The sequence below is a fragment of the Xiphophorus maculatus genome, chromosome 23, assembly GCF_002775205.1.
Source record: "Xiphophorus maculatus strain JP 163 A chromosome 23, X_maculatus-5.0-male, whole genome shotgun sequence".
Taxonomy (NCBI): Eukaryota; Metazoa; Chordata; class Actinopteri; order Cyprinodontiformes; family Poeciliidae; genus Xiphophorus; species Xiphophorus maculatus.
The window spans coordinates 7,185,000-7,208,793 of NC_036465.1; the positions used below are offsets into that span (position 1 = coordinate 7,185,000).

Below are 23,794 nucleotides of genomic sequence, written 5' to 3' on the forward strand. Positions count from 1 at the left end.
TACAGCTTTGGTTTATTAACAGCTTTGTCATTCCTTCAGCAAAAAGACCTTTTTTCAGTCTGTATGCTCCAGTTAATGATTAACTAAATGAGTTGATGATTGATTAGTCACTATTGATTATTGCAGCCCTACCCAAAATGGAAATAATTTTGACACTCCTGGTGTAGGTCGTAGTGAAAATGGGTCATAATTAGGTCACCTTTGAAGCCAGTTAATGGTACAGTTTTATTTTAGGTTATCAGAGTAAATGAGAATCCCAATTTGAATTGATACGAGTCTTCAATTGAATTTGAAGTATAAAAAATGAAATTAAATTGAATGACTATCCATTGGTTCCAATGTTGGTGTATTGATTCTGAAAAATACACACACTTCAAATTCATTCAGAAGAATTAAAGCAAGCACATGTTCGTATTTAGCCACTCCCCTCTGGTGTAAAACTTCATACCATTGACTCAATGAGTAGTTTCAGTCACACACCCACACAGGACAGGTTTTTCACATTCAGTTCAGGTGCCACAATTTGTTCTTTGGAACAGAAACCAGGAAATAATAAAGCTGGTTATGACCAGTAGTTTACTGGTTATGACAGCTGTTTATTTTTTACCAACAAGGACATGACAAATTTTACATTTTGGTGAAATATCTTTATTTTATTCCATGTGATAGGCCTACACTTGTGTTTCAGTAACTCTCCTTTTTATACATAAGATAAGTAATAGTACATTATTCACACAAACGTTGCTAAACACGAGTAGACATCATATTTCAAATAGACAGACACAATTCAGAATAGCACAAAGCTGAGTATTTAGTCAGTGACAAGTAATAGAAGAGCTGCTCAAGATAAACTGTTTGTTCGTGAAGTAAATAAATACCTAAACCTTCGAGTCCGTTTCAAAACACCCACAACCCCAGATAAGCATCATCAAATGACCAGTGTCTTTTGTTGTGCTCTGGCTAGTTAATCTTATTAATAGACTGTGTGTGTGCGTGTGTGTCGAGGCGATGCTGACTTATAAATGCCACCTTTAAGCGGGGCTCTAGCAGAGACACAATAAATAAAGCAAACCTCCAACATGCGTGGCAGCGTACTTTTGGTCAAGCTCAAGAAAGTCATCTGTAAGTCCAAGTTACAAAATAAATAAATGCATAAAACCAAAACGGTCCCACGCAGGCAATAGCAACACAATAAAGGATGCTGCAACTAACTTCTGTGCACCGTTTATTTTTTTACAGCGAGGGTGTTAGTGAGCCGTATCTGAGGACATCTACCTAACTAACAACTCTACAAAAACAGCTAGTGAAGCCATGAACCAGTCAACAGGCTCCTCTGATAATTTACAATATTGTGGCTTGATTCAGTGCACAACATGGTGAACAAACAAGCAAGGCATCTGTGTTCTTATCCATAGAAATCCTGCATGGTGAGCATGCTGCATGTTCTTACAATAGTGTGATCAGCACAACACAAACTATTGGTGACGTGGCAGCTACCTCACATAGCGACCAGACTCTCCACCAGTAGCTTCCTCAGATGTGTTACGTTAGTATGCGGGCAGCAAATTTAACAACACTGAAAGCTGATAAGAGTTTTAACGCGCAGCTTAGGGTTAGTAACCAAATAATTCCCTTTGATAAAACTCCTTCATTACTTTTTAACTCGTCCTTTTAAATTTGACTAATTTGGTCACAACTGGTGAAATTGGCAGCTTTGACAGAGAGAGAACTGCTCCACTTGTCTTTAATGTGAAAGCCTAAGTTTAGTCAGATATTTCATCATGGCTTGAAACGATGTACATTTATGTTTGTACTTCCTCAAAATGTGATAGGAAATGTGAAAAATGAGCTGTCCAAGAGATAAAACGTTTCTTCCTTAAATAAAAACAATAAAAAGGGGCTGAGAATTAAACCTCGCAGTCATTTATATATTCCAAAGCAAGTAAACTTTACAACAACGAGAGAAACAGCACTAACATCCTGGACTGTGCATAAAGTCAAGAGCAGTTAGCTGTGTCAGTCTGCAGTCCTATATAATGCCATGCAACTGGATGAAAATCTGAATAGGTTTAACTTATTTCTCGTTTTTAAACATTTGTTTCTGAACTATATTCCCCAAGATAATCAGATTCATTACAGTAATGCACATCCACACGGTTACTTTGAAAAGTCACTGAGTTGAGAAGGGGAGGAAAACAAAAACCAAACAATAAAAAAATAAAAAGATAGGTCCTCCATCCCAGTGGCAGGGTGCCATGGGTGGAGAGTGGCCACTGAGAGACAAGCTGTTGGTGGGGAGGAAACAGGCTGGGTGGGGCGAAGTGTACTAGCACGAGCAGCTGCTCTCGGTTACAGTCATCTCTGGCTGTTTCTCCAATTTGATGTCGATCACTGGGAGACGCTGAGTTAAGCAACCATGACTCAGATTCTCAAGAGCACACTTTATCAGAACAGAGCCTCCTAGTGATGTTATCTGACCCAACCTCTGGGTTTTAAACGCCACCCATTTGGTTGGAGCGTTGCATATTGGGTAATTTTGCGTGTCCTAATTTTGTCAAAAAGTCACTTTGAGTGTAAAGCTTCCCAATACTCTTCAAAATAAGAGTCACCTTTTAAAGCTGCAATATCAGATAATCTGCGGAAAAAAAGAGTTTCTTTGCCTAGAAACAACCAATCATAGCCAGGAGGAGGATGTTAGCGCCGTTAATCATCCTGTGCTGTGCGCTGTGCACCTGTGAATGCTAAGGCTAGTTAGCGCAAACTGAATTTGAAATATCAGTCTAGAACTGCTGCAGTAAATTACTCGTGGATTAGTTTAGGGAAAGAAACTTTTTTGTTTTGACAAAAAAGTTGCTTATCGCCACTTTTTCTGTAAAATATGTATTACATATAATGACGATGACTTTTTCATGGAAAGTAGCATGAAAAGGATACTGTCCTCTTTGCTTTTCTCTGGTGTGCTGTCCATCCCGGGCAACGCAGCAGCGACACGTCGGAACAGCTATAAAACAAAATTAAAACTAGTTTAATATGGATAAATATACTCATCCCTCAAAATTCAATAAAGTTCAGCTTGATCAATGAGTTTTAATATGATGATATTTCTGGTGAGTTTGTACAAATGGCAACACTAACTATACTATCTTTCTTCTATAGACTCTGTGAAAACTATTTTAGGGGAATTTCACATAACTCTCCTAAATTTTTAGAGAATCTGCTACTAAATGAAAATCTTTTAGCCATCATATTAAAATTAACATGCAAACCAAACTAGAAGGATGAAAGCAGAACATCAGAAGATAGATTCACACCAGAAATTGAGAGTATTTCACCTTATATCCAAATGTAACAAACTACTAAGCAAAAATCACATGCAGGGATCTCCTAAATGTGTCAAACAGCAGATTTCCCAAAAGCAGTTACAAATGTTACACTGTTTTACCACAAACTCTTTATAAACAGTTCATAATTTCTTTTGGCAGCAATAACAACAAACAAAATTATTTATTTATTAGGAGATATAGGGTTCTAATATCTGAACACTAAGAACAGGGTTTTTTTATTTCTTTGCTACAAATCCCCCAAAACATTTAGAAAAATAGTTTTCAACTTTACAGAAATGCAGCTAGAACCTCATATTTACATATGAAAAAAACAAAAACATCTTTTTTCTCCCTTTCCGACATTAAATCAGACCGTTGACCGTTTTAGGATAGGTCTAGAATTAAAACGTATATTTCTGTTTGGCAAATACTAGAGTAATAAGAAAAATCTTTCATTACTTTCTTTAAAACCAGAAGGTTATCTATATATATATTTAAAATGAATATACCTGGTAAAACCCAGGTGATTATGTCACAGCTTTGTATACGTCTATTTAATTCACAACATTTAAGTTGTGTGACTTGAAAAGGAAAATACACCACCCAACATATAAGAAAGAAAACCTCCAGATGCCTGAAGTTGCCACGATGATCTCTTAAAATAATTACACATTGAAGCCATTACTCCAAAAGAAACATAAAAAATAGCCAGATTACACGTAACAAGTGTGCTAAAACTTTTTCTATTATGTAAAAAATATATTGTTTGGCGTTAATGGCTATTGCTACATTTAAAGGAGGAGAGTGGAAGATTGAGAACATGGTCTGTGCTGTGTGGTGGTCATCACAAAGTCCTGATCGCAGTCACTTAAAGAGATGAAGAGTCATGTGAGCCGCGAAACCTGACCGAGTTACACCAGTTCTGTCAGGAGGAATGGGTCAAAACTCCAGCAAACTATGGTGAGAGGCATCTGGAAAAATACCCAAAATGTTTGACTCAATTCTATAAAAATTTATGTAAACTTCTGAATTACAAAATAGAAATTGTCTCATTTTAGCATTTAGTTAGCTGATATAATTTTGATAATCCTTACTATACTAACCTAATACAGGATAAGCTTAGTCTGATTTAAGGTCAAGTTTGGTTTATTTATACTTAAATATCTGGATGTAGCTGTATTTAGAGCGATGCCTTCTTTCTGGAAAGTCAAACAAGCAAAAATACCACTGCATCACTGCACTAGAGTGGAATAGAGAAAATGATAGTAGAACCTCTAAAACCAAAATATGCTGAAGTGGAAAGGAAACAGATACAAGATCACAAGTTTTGCACGACAAGACAAGCACAAGCCAAGCTGTGGCATCAGAGGAAACAGTGATGGGAGGAGTTACATGTTGCTTGTCAAAGCAGAACTCGCCTGAAGAAACAGATATGCTACCTGTTTGACATTGTAGCCAGTCTTTGCGCTGGTTTCAATGAACATGACATTCAGTTCCTTAGCTCTCTGCTCGCCCTCCTCCGTGGTGATCTGTCTGCTCCGGCAGAAGCAGAGGTGGGGAGATGGACGAAAAGAAAGATATGGAAAGAAACATCGCAAAGAGGAAGAACCAAAAGGAGAAGAAATGAAGAAACAAGAAGAGCTCAACATAAGGGATTAGTTCACAACTGGGACAGAAACAGACAAAAAGAGGTGAAGCTGAAAATTGAAGTCAAACAATTAAAGAAAAACATGGAGGGCTTTACATCCTGGAAATCACAGGCGGGTCTCCCTGCCCTACGATACATTATAATCCGTTCAGAACCGTTTCAGGATTGCACCTGCAGCTGCTGAACACCAACCTGTTTGACGTTATAGCCCGCCTTGGCACTGGTCTCTATGTACATCACATTGAGCTCACGTGCTTTCCTCTCTGCCGCCTCAACAGAAACTTGCCTGCCATGGTCCCAGGGAGGAAAAAGCGGGGAGCAAAAATATGGTGGAGAGGAGTGTTGAGGGATAAACATGCATGAAAACAAAAAAAAACAAAATCAAAATGACAAGGATCAAAACGAAACATAACAGACATGAAAATCATAAGTATGGCAGTAAAGAAAACATAAAAACAAAGGGGGAGAACAGAAATGTGTTCAAAATATACAAAATAAAAATACTTGAACCATAATAAAAAAAGGTAAAACAACAATGAAGCCAAAACTGGGTGAAGATGCACTGAAGGGAAGAACGCAGGGATCCCAGGCTTTGGCAAATTTAATTTACTGATAAACAACTGGCTCTAAATAAGTACCTAATTTAACCTAATTAAATTATATTTGAGTTTAATGAGTGAAACTTAAATATTTATATCAATACAACACACACAGTAGGGCTGGGCAATATGGCTTTAAAACAAAATCTACAATATTTTTCTTATCAAATACGACTGTAGTAGTTTTTCTTGCTTTGTTTTCTAAAATAGAAATAGCAAATGACTGAAAATATTTTCAAAAAGTGGTTTTTATTTCAACCATCTCTTCTGTGAGTTGTATGACAAAATATTAAGGCCAGGCTGTTAAATTATGAGCATATTGGCATAATATTAGCAGCATAAAAATGCAATTTTACCAGAAAAACATCGTCTTAAAATTATGAGAAAAAGTTGTTTTAATGAGAAAAAAGATTTGATACAAATCAAGATCAACATGACCAACTCATTAAATCCATGATCGTTTCAAAATCCTGCTGCTGATAATTTAATCCTGATGTGTTAAAAAATTAAGCATTTCTATTAAATTCAATCTGTAAAACCTATACAAAAGTATAACTTCACAAGATGTATCATTTATTTTTTTTCCCTATGTAGGAGTTCTCATAAAATTACAACTTTATTCTCCTGATATTTATTTTTCTTTGTTCTTGTAATATTAACCTTATTCTCGTATTGTTATGATTTTTGTCGTATTCTTTATTCTCTTAATATTTCAACTATATTCTGGTAAAATTACGACTTTATTCTCATAACAAAAGAAAAATCTTAGCCTGGTCCAAATACTCTGTCGTACAGTTGACCATAATTTAAAGTCCAAATAAACAGAAGCTGTATATCAAATAGTGAATGTAATATATGTCAAATAAGACAGCGAGCCTCGGGAGTGAATTAGTGAGAAACCCCTCCTCTCCCCCGATTTTCTAAAAATTATATCTTTAAAATCTAAAAATCTGATTCAGAGTTGTGTAATTCAAGATTTTGCTTCAGCAAAATTACCTGATGCAAATATGATGTACAGCTAATAAAATACTCATTTTGTCATGACTGTGTACCTTTTATCTGCCAAGTCTGTTTTGTTTCCAACAAGCATAATAATTACATCACTTCCCCTCTCTGTCCTCACATCATCAATCCATTTGGAGGTTTGCTGGAAAGAATTAAGATCTGCAAATAAAAACAAAACAAAGTTACTGTTCACATTTGCTCCTGCAAATCCAAAAGTCACAAAGCATGTTCTTCTACATATATTTAAACATAAGCATTGGTTGTTGTTTCACTTCAGGACAAAAGCTAGATCGTTTTTATGCAAGCTGGAAGTCGTGTTAATAAGCAAAAATATTTTAGAGAAGCTTAAAGACGGAATATAAACATACAGAGAGAAAGTTCTGAAAATATTGCAGAAATTAGAATAGATAAGACACAAAACATTTTCCTTCCAATTGCTCTCGGCCCCAACAGGAAAGTTATAAGCACAGCCCTGACTCACTGGTGATGTCATAAACAACCACAGCAATGGTAGAGTCACGGATGTAGCTGGGAATTAGGCTACGAAAGCGCTCCTGTCCAGCAGTGTCCCAAAGCTGGAGCCGGACCTGAGGATTGGAACGTCGGGAGAAGAGGACAATAAGAGTAAAGAATAAAGAAAGCCCAGGAAAGAACAAGGTGGAGAATGGGACAGTAGTCAATATCAAAGGTCTGCTAGCGAAGTGGCGAAGAAAAATTTTATGAAGCGGCGGCGAGGAATCATTTAGGTGCAGAAAGCTTAGAGATGACGACTGTTATGCATATAAGACATGCGAAAGAAAACCCGGCTGGATTATTCTTTATCTGAACCCATGAAGTGATGCTGATAAACACTTATTCTACCAGCCAGATTTAAAACAGCTGTCAGAGGCTTTACTTTATAATCACAGCTGATGCAAATAGTCTTATCATGCTGCCTGAAAATGATTTGTTTCTCCAAATGCTGGGATTTTTTGCCCTTCCACGTCATAAGCGAAGGACAATGAAAGAGGCAAGGCCATGATACCTACTGGCTATGTCATAAACCACCACAGCAGCCGCTGAGTCGCGGATGTAACTGGGGATGAGGCTGCGGAAACGTTCTTGTCCGGCTGTATCCCAGAGCTGCAGCCGAATCTGTGGCCAGCCGTGATACAAACGCGGCACCATGTGTGGGTGAATTTCATGAGCAAGCCAGGAGATGGAAAGGAAACAAAAATGTTTTGAAACGTAACGATGGGAACTAAAAAATGTGATCACAATTTTTTTTTCACAAATCAAAATGAATAACAAAAACCTAGGACAGTGCAATAACAAAATGTGAAATGATGAAATGGAAATAAATGGTGGCTACTGAACAGAGAGCAGATGCATGCTTTTCTAGGAGTTTAAGAACTCTACCAGTGGGAATGGTGAGAGCAGAAATCACAGAACTTACCGTGCGATCTTCTAGGTACATGGTTTTTGACAAAAAGTCAATACCAATTGTTGCCTGTAAGAGAAGAATTGTGTAAATTAGCACAAATAGTTTCTTTTAACATGCTTATGAAATTAACATTTCTCATCCTACATTGTAGATAAGAAAGAAAGTGTTATATTTTATTAAAATGTGTCAGCTGAGGACGGGTTTTCTACAAAGTAAATATTTTCTCTCTCTCTTTACTACTCAACCAACCGTAAGAATAATCTATATAATCGTAAGAGTACTCGATTACTAAAAAACTCTTTTACAACAGCCCTACTTCATCTTGATGTTCAAATTTGATTTTTTGTATTTGGATTTAATTTGCCTGCTGTGTGAATATAGCCTTAGATTACCATTTTTTCCACAGCAAGTCAGATAATCAGTAAAACATTCAAATTATGCAGTTTTTAATTTACCTGGTAAGTGTTGTCGAAACTGTCATACATAAACCTGGTGATGAGTGAGGTCTTCCCAACTGTACAGATAAACACACAATTTCATACACAATTTAGTGACAGTTGAAAAATACAGATAAAACAACAAAGCCAAATCATGCTATTAAAATAGAGACCAGATATATATTTTTGTGCCATCATTATTAAAGAAGACAGGACGTTTTTGAACGTGAAGTTGCTAATATGGGCTTGGTTTTCTTTCTGACTGAAACCCAGTGATTCTCTCCCAATAAAGCAAAACACTATTGCTAGTTTGTCCTTGCCAAGAGTCAACTCGGCACACCCCAAACACATTCACACCAGATCAAAGTGTTTTACATAATTTTGTTGTTGCTTAAGTACAATGCCACTATAAATGCATGCATTGATACTGCTTAGAAGCGGCCTCTGTTTTACACAATGTATCGGGGTTTTTTGGGCTTGTTTTCATAGAGCTGGTTGGTCGTTTCTCTCGCGAGATTTAGCAATATCGGTGACAGCATTTGGTGAGTAAATTCAGCAGTGATGGGGAGTAAACTGCTGAACCCACACGCTGAGCTGGCAAAAAGGGTGGAGCCACAAAATTTGGAAAATTTAAATGGCTAAACTTGGGATAAATGGTCCGCAATACGCCACTCTAAAGATAAAGCAATCAAAAATATTTCAAATATTAATATCGCGGTTGAAATTTCTTCCCCAAAGGACCAAGGATAACCGGCGAGGAAGAGGCCGACTAGATAGCACACACTGGGCGACGTGGCTCTGGAAGATCCTGCCAGCTAATTACTACCTATGTGCTAATATGGCCAATAAATATACACAAACTTTTATCTTGCTGACTTATAGAGACATTATTAGAAACATTAAATATTCCTCAAATAACTGTAAAACTCTCAAAAGTCTGACGGGGGGAGTAAACGTCATTATTAAATAACGTTACTAGCACAGTTAGCTAACAAACTGCTTCTTACAGTGCTGTGCTAGGTACTATTAAACTGCTGGGATAGTGCATAAGGAATTAACTACATGTTTGATTTAGTTGGACAACAAGACATTCATTAATTATTTCCGAGTTAATCGACACAGCAAAGTTGTTTCCAATACATTTTATTGCTATTTTGTCCCAACTGTCAGGTGTTAGGCTAGCTTAGCAGGAGAACTTAGCTACTCAATGACATCACCAATGTCGAAAAAACAAAAGTTTATCATCCTTTTCATCATTTCTACTCGCGAGTATTTTAAAAACGCCTTTACCTACTTATTTAAAATAATATATCACTGTTAGTTTGTGATGATGATGTGCAACTTTATCTTGTCAGCGAGTGACGAGCTAACGCGAAGCTAGCTGGTAAGCTAATCTTGACACTTCTTCCCACATTTCCTTAAATCTGACATTAGCAGTTATTTAAAGAGCCTCGCTTACCGCTCTGTTCACCCAGAAAGACCAACTTAAATTTCCGCAGAGGGTTGCCAAACTCTCCGCCACCGGTCGTGGTTGACATTTTGTTAAACAAAATATACAGCTAAAGTAGCAGAGTCGGCTAGTGATGTGATGTCTAGACTGGGGACCAAACCGAGAATCTTTATCCTGCACTAACCGAAGCTTTTGTTTTCTTAAACGCAGAACAGTGAAACAGCGCCACCAAGCGGCAACTGCGAAGAGACAGCAATATGGTAATATTCAGAATATATTTTTTACATATTTTTTTCAAATTAACTTAGTTTAAAATGTTAAATATGTGCTTTAGTTACTTAGTAAGTCGTGGATCTCACAAAAAGAGAGATTTTGATATATGTAGAAATACTCGGTTTTCCAAATGCATAATTATACTAAGTATACCACCAAATTATTTTCATTTTTAATTTCCATAAATTAAAAGTTTTCTTTAAATAAAATTTCAATCAAATAACACCAGAATAGAAATAAAATGGAACAGAATTTTTTTGAGTGTTCTTGTTTATTTGTAAACAGAAGACATTTATCTCACACCTGCAAGTTTAATCTTTGATCTAATGACACAAAAATCCACATTAATAACAAATTAAGGTCTGCATTTACCTTTTATAGAGTCTGCAAACTATATATCAAGGGACAATTAACAATTTTCCAGTTAGGCTTATTGACGGTCAGAAAAAAGTTACACATACTTTTTCCATAATTGAGCCTTGAGTGTAATTTACAGTAAAAAAAAATATATGTACATGGAAAATAGGAACATTGCTTTGCTTGCATGAAACAGTGCTGTCTGTGTTCTTCATTGGTGAGGAGTTCCTTGGTTTTTCCTGTTGATTTTCCTTTATTTATGCTTCCACGGCATCAACTGCGACATCCGTTCTGTAAATAAAGTGGATACCAACATCATATGGAGGATATGTACAAAAATATTTACAAAAAAAATATGACTTTTGGTATTTTCACAATAAAATGCATGATGTTTATTTTCCATTATTATGGTAATTTTTAATGCATTTAGTTTTAGTGGTACTTTTGTTAAGTATGCAAATTTGCTTTCAAACATGTAATTGTACCATAGATGCTTTTTTTCATATTTTGGTGTTGAAATGTTCATGACTCTTGAATGAAGAACTCCTAAAATCACAGAGAACTCGAAGTGAGCTCACCTGAGCTAAATACATTTTTAATCCAATTAGCTGTGATTCATACAACACTCAGTCACACATGAGAAAAGCAAGCAGGAACATGCTCCTAGTTCTACTTTTACACGAGAAAAAAGATTTTTGTACTTACATTTCTGCTCGATGAGCCACAACGACATGCAGTAAATGGGACAAAAAGTGGAGAATGATCATGTTAGTTGTCACCAAACATTTGATTTGGTGGTAGATGTAAAAAATTCACTAACCGGCAGGTTTTGGGGACATCAGAGTTAAAGGAAGCTCCACGACAACATCACTGAAATGGAAAAGCTTTGTTGTTAGAAAATACTGAAATGTGAATTATTAGAAGACAATAAATGAGGGAAACTATTTACCTTCCCGTCAGGCCACCTAGCAAACTTTATAAGAGAGAAACAATGAAGGAGAGTGAGCAACAAGGAAACTGTTATGGTTTAACATATTTTTTCAAAGTGTAAAACCATATTTTGTTCCTATTCAGTGTTCAGAGACGTCTTACCCTCCACCAGTCGCTGTTACAGTAATTTTGACTTTGTAGTGGACGATGATTCCCTGCATCTCCTTCTCTCCTTGGCTCCTGCCAGGAGACAGGAATAGTTTACCTTTTTAGAGCTTGAGGATTTATGTTAAGTGGATGACACAGTGTATATCTGCATCAGTGCCACTCATTAAGAGGATGAAAACCTGTCCTGGACACACACTAAGCTCCTTGGTTCAGTGAGAAAGTAGATTTGTCTTACAGCGTTGTGGATGCAAGGTTGGTGTCCTCATCTTTCAGCTTCCCATCGACGGCAAGCCCTCGTTTTTCCCTATTGTTCGACAGCAGGGGGGTAACTTGATAGGACTTCTCAAATGTAGAGTTTGCAGCTATATTCTCTCTGTAAGATAAAGAGGAAATAAATCAGTTGCAATGCAAATGTAACTTTTTTGGTAACTATAATATGAAAAATCCAAATTATTTTGTCTTTTACAGTATGTCATATATAGCAAATAACATAGAAGTGAATGTAATTAGCTTGGCTATTCTAGACAGATACATCTTTCCAGTTGACATTATAAACTGCATTTGATTGTTCAAGAATTTAAAAATGTCTATATTGCTGGATTATATTGGACTTCAACATATTTCTGCTTGTCTTACAAAGTACCCTAGACAACTCTGTAGGTAATATGCACTATATAAAGACATTGAACTGAACAATAGTATTTAATTTTCTTATATTTTCATGCGTTACTTTCATGTCTGTGAACATGGGTAAAACCTTACGCAAACTCCTCGGAGCAGACATCCTTGATGTAGGTGTCAGATGAGTAGAGGACAACACTTGTTAGCTGATCCACTAAAAACAAACATTTTTACTCTCATTTATTTACTTATTTAAAAAAATTTCTTCATCCTGCACCAGTTAAAAATATCAGCTTTGTGGTGTTTCTTACCTGAGACTTTGATTTTTTTGATAGTCTTTGAGGTTTCGTTGTTGATTTTCACAATGACAGTGATCGGGTCTCCATGGTAGTAAATCTTAAACACAACAATAGTGTTTTTTTGGAGTTATTCACTCAAAGCATTCAGTTTCCAAAATGCTAAACATCTTAGCATAAAAATGTAAGTGTACCTCTTTTTCAAGAGATCCCTCCATGTGAATTGGTTTGTCGCTCATCATAAACTGTTTGGAGAGCTCGACCTTCGGTCCGGCTTTGTTCGTCGGTGCAAACTGTATTTTGCGAATCATCAAGCGGCAGGTATCCCTGAGGGAAAGGTAGGTGCATTAAAAGGCAAGCATGGACCAATGCATGTGTTCTGTTGCACTTCAGGATGAAATAATAGAATCACCAGACAGAAAACCCACTTTTTGTCAATGACTTCATCTGGATTGCTAGCTTCTTTGGCAATATATGCTTTGACCTCAAAATCCACTCCACAGGCCTGGGACAGAAACTAGTCAGTTTAAATCATAAGTACAAGCATTGCATGGGTAAATAATACATTAAAAATATTACAAAAGAAGACTGCTTATGGTACCTTGCCCTTATCATTCGGCCCTGGATGTAACGAGACTGAGCATGGGAGATTTGTTGGCATCTGAAAAACGCAGGGGTGGATGCAGATCAGATTATGAACGCTGAAAATAATGAAAAGATATTACATTCTGTATAGTGAAATTTGCTACCTGGAAAGTGAAAGGATATCCTTGCTCTCCAACTTTTTTCAGGAGGGATTCCTGCATTGGCGTGTTAGTCGGGTTTCCATCGGCAGCCGGATACACCTGGACCTTCTTTAACCAGATGTCTCTCCTGAAGGAGAGTCCGATAACATCCAGGTCATCACTTCCATAGCGGAAGGCACAGGCGAGGTAGACAAACACTGCAATGGAAAATGAGGATCAGTCCAACTTCATTAAATGCATTGATTATAATCTTATTTGCATTGTATTTGAGGTTTGAAAGCACTGCATCTTTTTCAGTATTTTGACCATTTCTCATTTTATGCAAATAAATACAGAATTTTTGCTTGAAATTTCAGAGACATGTTGTCAGTAGTTCATATATATATATATATATATATATATATATATATATATATATATATATATATATATATATATATATATATATATATATATACATATATATATATATATATATAAACAAACAAATATATATATATATATATCTAAAATATATATATATATTTACATAAACAAAATTAAAGCTTAATTTGCATTTAAATTTCATTTGTAAAATGTAGAATACAATTTATTATACAATTGTACTTGTTTAATAAAATGCATATTATATTTAAACATCCCTTGACTTCACAAATGTGTGGCTATTCTATTCTATTCTATTCTATTCTATTCTATTCTATTCTATTCTATTCTATTCTATTCTATAAGATTACCTTTTCTTCCATTTAAACCAGAGGGGTCCACCTTAATGATCCCATCTGCAAAAAGAAAAAACTAATTATTTTCATTTCATTTCAATAGAATGTGTCGATGTATATAAGCCCAAAATTATCCACACTCCTGGCAGATTTAGGTGTAAAATAATGTTTAATTTTATAAACATTTCTCTTCTGAATGGAGGTAATATTAAAGTCTGTAATTGGCCCATCCAGGGTCCATGAAAAACTGAGAAAGAAGCAAAAGTTGAGGGTGATGGCAGTGAAGCTTTCCAACCCCAAAGAGTTGGAGGTCATTGTGAAAGATAAATAATTAAAATACCAGTAGAAACATGCAAAAAGTTGGTCAGAAATTATAAGAGTAGCATGATTGGTGTTATTCTAATAAATATTTTTTTCACTGATTGTTGAGGAGGATATATATTGCCTTCATGCTGCAATTTTCAAAACTGACACAACATTTGCTTTGTTTTATTGTCTTTTAAGTGATGTATGTCTCATTTACTAGCAGAAACAAACTGTTGACAGATTGAGGATAATTTTATATCTAATTTTCCCAGGCATATGAATAATTCTGAGTTTAACTGCAGAGAGTATATTGCATTAACCACAAAACACACCAACTACGTCGACACTATCCACATGGTCCACAAAGTCTCTCTTCCCCAAGTACAAGATGATCTAGTAGAAACAAATAAAAACAGTTAGTCCTCCACCAATATTCTGAATATTGGAAATTTTAACTGTGGGAGCTGGAAAAATTTGATAAAAACAATGCTATTATTAGCCCAAAAGTGGCCTAATTATTTTTAAAACCACTTACGGTTCCATTCCCGCTGGTCTTCTTATACACTCTGAGAGGAAAAACAAAAGGTAGAAACATTGAATCAAACTTCTACTGCAAACTTCAATCATGATTAGGCTTGTTTAAATATGTAAGAAACAGGGTCAGACTGTCCAAACCCCCACAAGCTTCCCCTTAATGTATCCACTTCACTGTTTACAGCTATTAATCAACTTCATTGTTGTAGCAATTTAAATGAAAGAGTTAGCCTGTTTTTTATAAACGTATGTTTTATCTGTGACTTTATAAGTCGGTAGTCTGTTGCATAATAAATTTCAAATGCTCAATTCTGACTTTCTTCTGACTATTGTGCTATATCTGACATAAGGCAATAAGAGAAATGGTATAAAAAATAAAACAGTTACAAATCTCTGAAGTTTGATATCAGTTTGCTGTCCTACCCTAAAACTTTTCTGCATTAAAATCTATTCCTGTGCATATGCTGTAAACAACAACGTAATCCTTAAGTTGTGTTTGCCACTTTCATGTATTTGCTAAGTAATCCTGTTTAATCCCTCCATTTGTCTTGTAAATCTCTCATCCAAGATTAAATCCACATAATCCACCTTAATAAGGGTTTATCTATATCCTGGACAAATGATTACAAAATTGTAAAATAACGAAAGTGTTACAAGATCGAATTAGATGTCAGTATGTTACAGTTAAGCCAGTTATCTTGGTTCTTGTATCTTTAATCCCTGCATTAGCCGCTTTTTCTGACTTTGAGTGAACAACAAAGCAACAGAATATAATCTAGTTTCAACTTCTGCTTTAAAATAGAACAAGAAGTATTAAATCTTTTTGTTTTTATTTCAAAATACACCTAACTAATTCTTAACTGTCACTTAAACTTTTTTCTCAAATGGTTTGTGTTTATATCTAAAGTCTAAAGTATCCATCTGTATTTCAGAGCTTTTGTGTAATTTTCAGCAGATTAATAAATAACTGACTTACTTTGACATGACTGCACCAGATAAAGATCCTTTCTGCAAAGAATAAAGACACAGAGGTTTGGTTAGAAAGATGTGTGACAAAAGATCTTGAAGGAGCAACAGGAATTTGAGGACATTCGTGGTTCAGTAAAAAAATCTTGACATTTTACTGGTCATTACATTCTCTAAAATGTCACTGCAGAGTCACTTTCCTTTTAATTTGTACAATTCAGTCTTATAAAATAACTCAGAAAGCATCAGCTTGCCATGATCTTAGCTATTGTCTTCTGTCTTGTAAAGGTATTCAGGTATTCTCTTCTCATAAAATGAAATTTAACTCATCAAATGTCTACTGTCTGTAAATTTGGACTCTTTGTGTCTGAGTCTTTGTCTTGAAAAGTGCAGAAGCTAACTTACCGTGTCTTCGGCTCCACCAGCGACTGTTCTCTGCTTCCTTCTCTAATCCGTCACAGTGGATGGAGAGCGAATGCCAATCACTGCCGTGCGCTTTGCTTTTATACAGTGACCCCCGCCAACCTTGGATCCCTCTCTTCAGCTTACCCAGCGGCTGTTTTGGAGCAAATCTGATTAATTCGTTACAACACTACTGTTTTAGTCTGCTGCACAGTTAAAAATAATCATTGTGTGTGCAAGTCCAAGAGAATAGGCTCAGGGGCCGAGCCAGACACTCATGGTAGAAAGAGGTCATTTTCTACTGTAAAAGTAGTTCAAAATATTTTTAGATGATTTGTTTTTAAACTATATGTACTTTATATTAACTCTGAAATTGTTAAATATGCTAATAGATAAACAAATGGGGAGGGAGAAACATACCAAAGTCATTTAAGCTTTTTGATAATGACTGGATAATAACTTTTGATTCATCCGGAGGATGAATTTCATTTGATCGAACAAGAATCAATCAGTCAGTCAACTTTATTTGTATAGCACATTTCAGCAACAAGGAGGTTCAAAGTGCTTTACATAATAAAAACACAAAATTACAAAGTTAAAAAAAAAACATACAGTCAGCAAAGAAGAGGAATGTGGAAGGTGCATACTGCAGTATTTATTTCCAATATTTTCTGAAAGAGAAGTAAAACTTCATTTTTACATGAGTAATTTGACTTGCGCTTCAGATTCTTATTTTACAAATTCATTTTTAAATCCAAATTCCTTATGTACAAGAATCTTAAATCATGTTCAACATTTTGATTCAAGTACCTTAATTCCATTTCCAAGGCAAAAAAAAAATCATCAGATTATTTTCACAAATGCCTTTTAAGATGTTTAAACCTGAGTGTGGATTGAGTTAAAAGACATCCCTGTGAATGGGTTCCAAGGATTTCCCTTCCTCGTTGCTTAGACAGAGTGGTATTAGTTGGATTTGAGTTGTTGTGGAAGGCAGGACAACAGATGGCTCTCCTCCCCAGCTAGATGCAATCTGGGCTCATGGACGGTTTACATAAATGACCTCCTGACTTAATGCTGTGCCATAAGTCATAAGGATTTACAGCTAACATCAGTGGTACTACAAAATCCTTAACATATGGTTATGAAGAAGGTTAGCTAATTCATGACATCCTCTGACAATTATTTTTGGTCTATGGTAACCGATGTAAAAAATAAGAAAGGATAAGGGAAGCGTTTTTGGAGTTACACTATAAAACTGAAGATGTTGCTTCAGATTTTTAAAAAAAGGACAAATACATGATGTCTTATTAGTTTGGTACCTTAAGTTACCTTGATAACTTTCATATTTATTTGAACTATAAAGATGTTAGCTTGATTGGGAAGTGCACTTTTTATTTCATTTAGATGGTCAGATAAGATTAAATAGATTAAAGCAATGTTTATTTTGGTAAATTAATTTGAAATTATTTTTAAATTGCTTGATAAGTTTACTTAAGTATAAAGCCCAACTGAAATATGACATAATTTTGGTCTTAAAAGCTACTTCCTGGTGTATTTGGTCAAAGTGGATTCATGAAATATAAAACTATCGAAAAAAAAATAGTCTCAAATCTAATAAATAAAAGTGAACAGGATGGTGTTTTGTCCTGTAAGGTCAAGCAGGGCACAACATAGGTGATGACGCAAATATTTTAATCCACGGATCCGCCTGTCTACCAGCAGTTTGTTTGTACGGACTTACAGATAGACAGACAAAGAAACAGACTGAGGCAATTAGGAAGAATTTCTTAACTAATAATAGATAAATTTCCACTGAGAATTCAGAAGGATGTACACAACTATTGGCATGCAATATGTTTTAGTAAAATGTTTTTTAAAAAAAATTGATACTCATTTCACATTGTTTTTGATATCTTAAGAAAGATTCAGCTTCTTGGTTAAATGTAAATAATTTTATATCAAAATCTCTCATTGGTTTCAATCATTTTGAGTATTACTGTTAATGCACCATTAGCTTTTTGAAACCAGATGACCCTATATTGTTTTTTTGTATTTGACTTGCTATTCATTTCATCAAAATCTTCCTCAATAGAAAAATAGAAAAGAAAAGGACATAAACAGCCTCTATTGTCCTGCAAAGGGAAAATTCAGATATAACAGCAGCAACTGATGTAAAGGTTCACACAAAAAGTTTTTAAAATGGCAGTATTATGTAAAATCAACATTTTTGAGAATTACATCATGCTGTAGTGTTATTCCCTCATCACAAACATACCTGGAGGGATGTTTTGATTCTTTCATGCATGTTTGAGAAATCCTTTAATCACCATGGCAACCATTCAGCTGTGCAAAACGTGTGGGTGGACCTAGCCCCGCCTTCAAAACAAAACTCCTCCTCAGAGCTGCAGTTTCCAAGCCCTTCCCCACTCAGCTCCTTCAGACTAGCCAGCAGCAGTTAGCAAATAGCTGGTGGAACTGCTGAGCTCATTACAGAAGCTACTTCTCAGTAAAACGCTGGTAAAAATGTTGATAGAGTTAATAGAGGAGCCATGTTGTGATGACTGAAAAGTGGAGTTTCAGAAAGAGCAGAAGGTTTAAAGAGACAGAGGCCCAATATGAGGTAGAATTTACATATTTTATAACAACTGAAGGTTGTTACTTGATTGTGCCTTAAATGGGTACTATGTACCTGAGAAATACATAACACTGCCCCTTTAAAGTCTTAAAAACAATATGTAAAAAAGAGTAACCAAAAGAGTAACAATAATAATATGCTGTACAAGACTATAACAAAAAAAATACTGTAAAGTTATTAGAAATAGACACATTGGACTCGTGATCCAATATGGAACTGAGTTGGATCGCTTTTTAAAATTGTACATAATGTGCATGTGTGTTGAACCTGAGTCTTTCATGATATGACAAAGGCTATCTGAATGTGACTGGCTGCTTGTTTGTGACGTCGACACGGGTTTAACCCAGCTTTAAGTTGTGTCAAAGCACCCACATTTATCTCCATTGATCTTCAGAAGCTGAACTCTCTCAACTGGCACAAAGCTATCAACAAATCCATGTGGGGGATTGATGGAGGATCCTCGGGTTTCCTTAGCCAAGAGTAATTGATTGATTAATGAGGGGTGGTGGATGATTGGTATTTTGAATGGATTGTCTCACCTTGGCAGCAGGGGATAATGAATCAGATTGGTTTATGTTTACACTGTCCTCAATGTAAAGTGTCATATGGGGTCAGGGTTTGAGATCTTTCTAAAGCTCCCCGGATCAGGCAGCACTGACATGAACGGCATCACCGGATCATCAATCAGCAGAATCATCTTCACCATCAGATTTAGGTTTTCCAGATCAGTCAATATTTGAGTAAAACCTGCAGGTGGGACGCAGATTTTTGTAGTCGTGAACAATGAACAGCAAATATTGTAAACTACCCAGTTTCCAGAATGAATGATGTTAAAGATTTAATTTGATTTTCTCTTTATACAAGTAAGAAAAAGATCTATAGCTGCCTTTGTCAGGGGTGTTCATTCCCTTTACACAGTAGTGGCAATGTTAGACTCCAGCCTTTTCAGGTATTTAACTGAGTCTATTTTGTGTGACTGGCACAAACTGAATCCCATTTGTACTTTTTTTGCAAAAGCATACATTTTCCACCAACGCCTCTGTGTCATATTTTTGTGGGAGTGAAATTTAGAACAGAATAATATCACTGTTGAGTCTGTGAAACTGCTCTGAAGGTTTGTTGCAGAAAATATTGAGCTTGGATTTCCCTTTCTACTGCAACAATTAGTTATTCTCTTTGCAAATTGACTTTGTTTATACATTCTGTCATGTTCCAAACATTTTTTTTATTTATTTGATTAGGAACTGGTGCGGTAGACCAACTCATAGTAGTGCCAAGTTGTGAAGTTGAGTAAAAATTATTAGAAATTAAAAATTCAGCAATAAGTCTTAAAATATGATGTGCATCTACCTTAAAACTTCTTTACTCTGAACCCTCTAAATAACAACTATTATAAACAATTGCCTTCAGATGTTACCTAATTTGTCATTTAGCCCTCCTGTGTGTAGTATAATCTTACAATTTATTGTTTGTAAGATTATAAAAATGGTCTGCTAAAGCATGAGAGATTAAATAGTTTGCATTACACTTGAAACCATTACTTATAAACCATTTTCAAAAAGTCCTTTGAATGTCACTTAGTCACATTTGTGGAAATAGAGGGTAATAATTGAATAAAATATGGAGAGAAGGTGTTATTTCTCTTTATTTTATAATAATTACAGAAAGAAGAAATTAAAAAGATACTACTACTACTACTACTGCTAATAATAATAATAATTAAACATAAAAAACAAAAATTTCAAAAAGGAGGAAGACAAAGCTGATTTAATCCTACCCACAATTGTGTCATCCCCCATTATCCATATTCACACATCTAATTTTTACAGTTTCTACTCTTCCCAAATTATAGGAGTACAATTAATTTATTATTATGAAGTATTCACCAACAGCCAAAAGCAAAACCTCTTCCTGTTCTACATAATCCATTATATATAGACCACATATCTCACACATCCAATCATGTTTTAAAGAGAATATCTTTAAAACATGATAATATCCCTTTTAAAGAGAAAGATTAACCCTTTGGAGTCTTGGGTCTAAATGGCCGTTTTGGTCTAATTTTGAATTTACCCTTATATTTTCACCATAAAAACTATTTACCTTACCTTGTTTGGTATCATTATTTTCAGAACATCCTAAACTTTGTGATTTTACAGTGTTTGTTTCATTTTGACAAAATTTATTATCACATTGGAGCAAAAAACACACACAGAAACATGACGTCATGCCCGCCACAGGGCGGGCGTCGACCTCAAAAGGTTAAAAGACAAATTAGCAAAAATGACCTATAATTTGCTGCATTTTCTTACTTAAATGTTGCTTTTGTCAGGGATTGTAATGCTGTGGAGATGAAAAGGACTTTTTGTGAGTTGAGTTCCCCATTACAAAGATGTTGCATGCCAATTTTTATCAGCCGGGAACAACTACCCAAACAAAAGAGCCTTGAATAATGCCATGGCCTTGTCTCCTTATGGTGAACTCCCTATTTTACCTGTTTCATCTCTGCAGGCCAATGCAGAGTCATGTAAGCCCCTTACAGCTAAGCTGCTGCCATTTTAGGCAGGTGATTTGTATAGACAGCCAGAATTGTCTCTTGCAGGAATTCCTGCCTTGTCTAAGTGAATTAGACGTCCATTGTATTAAACCCTCTTAACAACACAGCCTCAGATTGTTGCTAAATCGAGACAGAGAAGCAATGTTTTCTATTTAAGGAAACTCTTTAACAACTGCTGGCGAGCCCATTAGAACAGTCCTGCTACGTTGTTGTATAGTACATCGTGTTCCAAATTATTATGCAAATTGGATTTAAGTGTCATATAGATTACATTTTTTGTTGTGCTATTAAATTTATAGATGGTATTGTATGTCAGGGCTCTTTGAATCACTATAATTAATTTCAGAGAGCTGGTTGATTAGTTTGTCTGGTGAGCTCAATTAAAGGAAATCTATGTAAGAAGGATGTTCCACATTATTAAGCAGGCCACAGGTTTCAAGCAATATGGGAAAGAGAAAGGATCTCTCTGCTGATGAAAATCATCAGATAGTGTAGTGCCGTATGACAAGGTATGAAAACTTTAGATATTCAACAAAAACTGAAGTGTTATCGTACTGTGAGGAGATTTGTGGCAGATTCAGAACAAAGTTGGGTTTGTACAGATAAAGGCAAAATCAGGAAGGTTTCTGTTAGACAAATTCATCAGATTAAGAGAGCAGCTGTTAAAATGCCCTTACAAAGCAGCAAACAGTTATTTGAAGCTGCAGGTGCCTCTGGAACCTCAAGGTGGAGGATCCTCCAGAGGCTTGTGGTGCAGGAACCTACCATTGGGCCCCTAACCAGAGCTCACAAGCAGAACCGGTCGCAGTGGGCCCAGCCGTACATGAAGATTAATTTTCAAACAGATTTGTTCACTGATGACTGCTGTGCAACCCTGGATGGTCCAGATGGACGCAATAGTGGATTGGTGGTGGACGGCCACCACATCCCAACACGGCTGTGACGTCAGTGGTGGAGTCATGCTTTGGGCTAAAATCATGGGAGAGAATCATTGGTCGGCCCCTTCAGAGTCCTTGAAGGTGTGAAAATGACCTCAGCAAAGTAGATGGACTTTCTGACTGATCACTTTCTTTCATGGTTCAAAAACAAGAGCTTCAGTAGCAAAATCATCTTCATGCATGACAATGCACCATCTCATGCTGCAAGGAATATCACTGTGTTATTGGCTGCTATGGGCATGAAAGGGGAGAATCTCATGGTGTGGTCACCATCCTCCTCTGACCTCTGACCTCAACCTTTTTGAGAACCTTTGGAGTATCCTCAAGCAGAAGACCTGAGGGTAAAATGCAGTTCATATCTAAACAGCAGCTCTGGGAAAATATTCTGACATCCTGCAAAGAAATTCAAGCAGAAACTTTCCACAAACTCACAAGTTCAATGGATGCAAGAATTGAGCAGGTGATATCAAAGAAGGGTCCTATGTTAATATGTAACTCGGTCTGTTAAGATGTTTTTGATTGAAATAGCTTTTAATTTTAGTACATGTGACCACTTAATGCTGCATATTCAAAGAATGATGGTTTCCAGTTCTTTATAATCCATAAAACGTTTAGACAATCTGCTGTGCATAATAATTTGGAACAGTGCATTTTGAGTTTTTTATATTTGAAAAAATACTGTTCTCATGGGGAGCTTTGTTCAGTAAAATTTGATTTATACTGTAATAGTTCATGACTTGAAAATTATACTGACCATCATTTGCACTGACCATTTAGAAAAATCTGAGAAAATATCACTTGCATAATAATTTGGAACATGGAGTATAAAACTTCTGAAATAGGCAACACTGCTGAGTTTAGTTATTAACTCAAACACACTTCAGTCTTGAACTCAGAAGAATTTCAAGGCCACCATGTGCTTATTTAATGTTTTGCCTTCTGTATTCTGCTCCTCCTGCATGACCTTTATTGAGTTGTGTTTAAAGCTGAGTTTCCACAAACCGATTCAAGTCAACTGAGGCTGCAACATTTGAGTCAACAACCTCAAATGTTCACTCTAATGAAGAATGTTTTTTGGTCATTCTTCATTAGGTTTTCATTATATACTGAAAAAAAACAAAGTCTTACCAAGTATTTTTTATCTAGTTTCTAGTGCAACCATGTTAGTTGCCTTGAAATAAAACAAAGCTAACTTACAAACAAGCTATAGGAGCTAGTTTTAAGTCAATAGCTCCTTTATATTGATGAAAAAGTACTTGTTCTATTGGTAGATTATTGCACTTGTAACTAGATGTTTTTCTCATGTTATAAGTGAAATAATTTGCCAATGGAACAAGTGCCTTTTTATCAATAATAAGTAATTATTGACTTAAAACAAGCTCCTATATCTTGCTGAGAAGCTAGTTGTAAGTTAATTTTGTCTTATTTCAAGCATACTAAGATACTTGCACTAGAAACTAA

General features: G+C 35.7%; 2 protein-coding genes across 6 annotated transcripts; both read right to left on the reverse strand.

Annotated features, from left to right (window-relative positions):
* Window positions 1-625: 625 nt before the first annotated feature.
* Window positions 626-10,072, reverse strand: LOC102231156 (ras-related protein Rab-6A). 4 transcript variants are annotated; one of them, XM_023328745.1, is made up of 8 exons: window positions 9,895-10,072; window positions 8,454-8,512; window positions 8,011-8,064; window positions 7,604-7,709; window positions 6,623-6,734; window positions 4,763-4,856; window positions 2,935-3,001; window positions 626-2,391 (listed from the first exon to the last, which is right to left on the reverse strand). In XM_023328745.1, exons 1-8 carry the CDS (start codon window positions 9,971-9,973, stop codon window positions 2,327-2,329), a joined length of 636 nt encoding a protein of 211 aa, XP_023184513.1. In that variant the 5' UTR covers window positions 9,974-10,072; the 3' UTR covers window positions 626-2,326. The 4 variants fall into 4 exon arrangements, with proteins under 4 accessions (XP_023184513.1, XP_005799558.1, XP_023184512.1 ...); XM_005799501.2 differs by lacking the exon at window positions 4,763-4,856 and adding an exon at window positions 5,164-5,257; XM_023328744.1 differs by lacking the exons at window positions 4,763-4,856; window positions 7,604-7,709 and adding exons at window positions 5,164-5,257; window positions 7,057-7,162 and having other exon boundaries at window positions 9,895-10,071.
* A 338-nt stretch (window positions 10,073-10,410) lies between these two features.
* On the reverse strand, window positions 10,411-16,272 carry LOC102222517 (arrestin 3). Of its 2 annotated transcripts, none has more exons than XM_023328342.1 (17): window positions 16,207-16,272; window positions 15,812-15,843; window positions 14,837-14,867; window positions 14,634-14,694; window positions 14,011-14,055; window positions 13,280-13,473; window positions 13,132-13,191; window positions 12,959-13,035; window positions 12,725-12,857; window positions 12,546-12,630; window positions 12,376-12,448; window positions 11,849-11,986; window positions 11,608-11,685; window positions 11,465-11,488; window positions 11,336-11,385; window positions 11,221-11,224; window positions 10,411-10,806 (listed from the first exon to the last, which is right to left on the reverse strand). In XM_023328342.1, the coding sequence occupies exons 2-17, from the start codon at window positions 15,817-15,819 to the stop codon at window positions 10,773-10,775; spliced, it is 1,095 nt and encodes a 364-aa protein (XP_023184110.1). In that variant the 5' UTR covers window positions 15,820-15,843; window positions 16,207-16,272; the 3' UTR covers window positions 10,411-10,772. The 2 variants fall into 2 exon arrangements, with proteins under 2 accessions (XP_023184110.1, XP_023184109.1); XM_023328341.1 differs by having other exon boundaries at window positions 12,959-13,047.
* Between the last annotated feature and the right edge of the window lie 7,522 nt (window positions 16,273-23,794).

Coding starts and splice junctions, on each gene's coding strand:
- LOC102231156 (XM_023328745.1), bottom strand. CDS start 9,973: ATGTCAACCACGACCGGTGGCGGAGAGTTTGGCAACCCTCTGCGGAAA. Junction 4,857..6,622: donor ACAGACTTGGCAGATAAAAG/GTACACAGTCAT, acceptor CTGCCGGAGCAG/ACAGATCACCACGGAGGAGG. Junction 3,002..4,762: donor CTGGCTACAATGTCAAACAG/GTAGCATATCTG, acceptor TTTGTTTTATAG/CTGTTCCGACGTGTCGCTGC.
- LOC102222517 (XM_023328341.1), bottom strand. Junction 13,192..13,279: donor GATATCCTTTCACTTTCCAG/GTAGCAAATTTC, acceptor TGCGTTTTTCAG/ATGCCAACAAATCTCCCATG. Junction 13,048..13,131: donor GGCCGAATGATAAGGGCAAG/GTACCATAAGCA, acceptor TAAACTGACTAG/TTTCTGTCCCAGGCCTGTGG.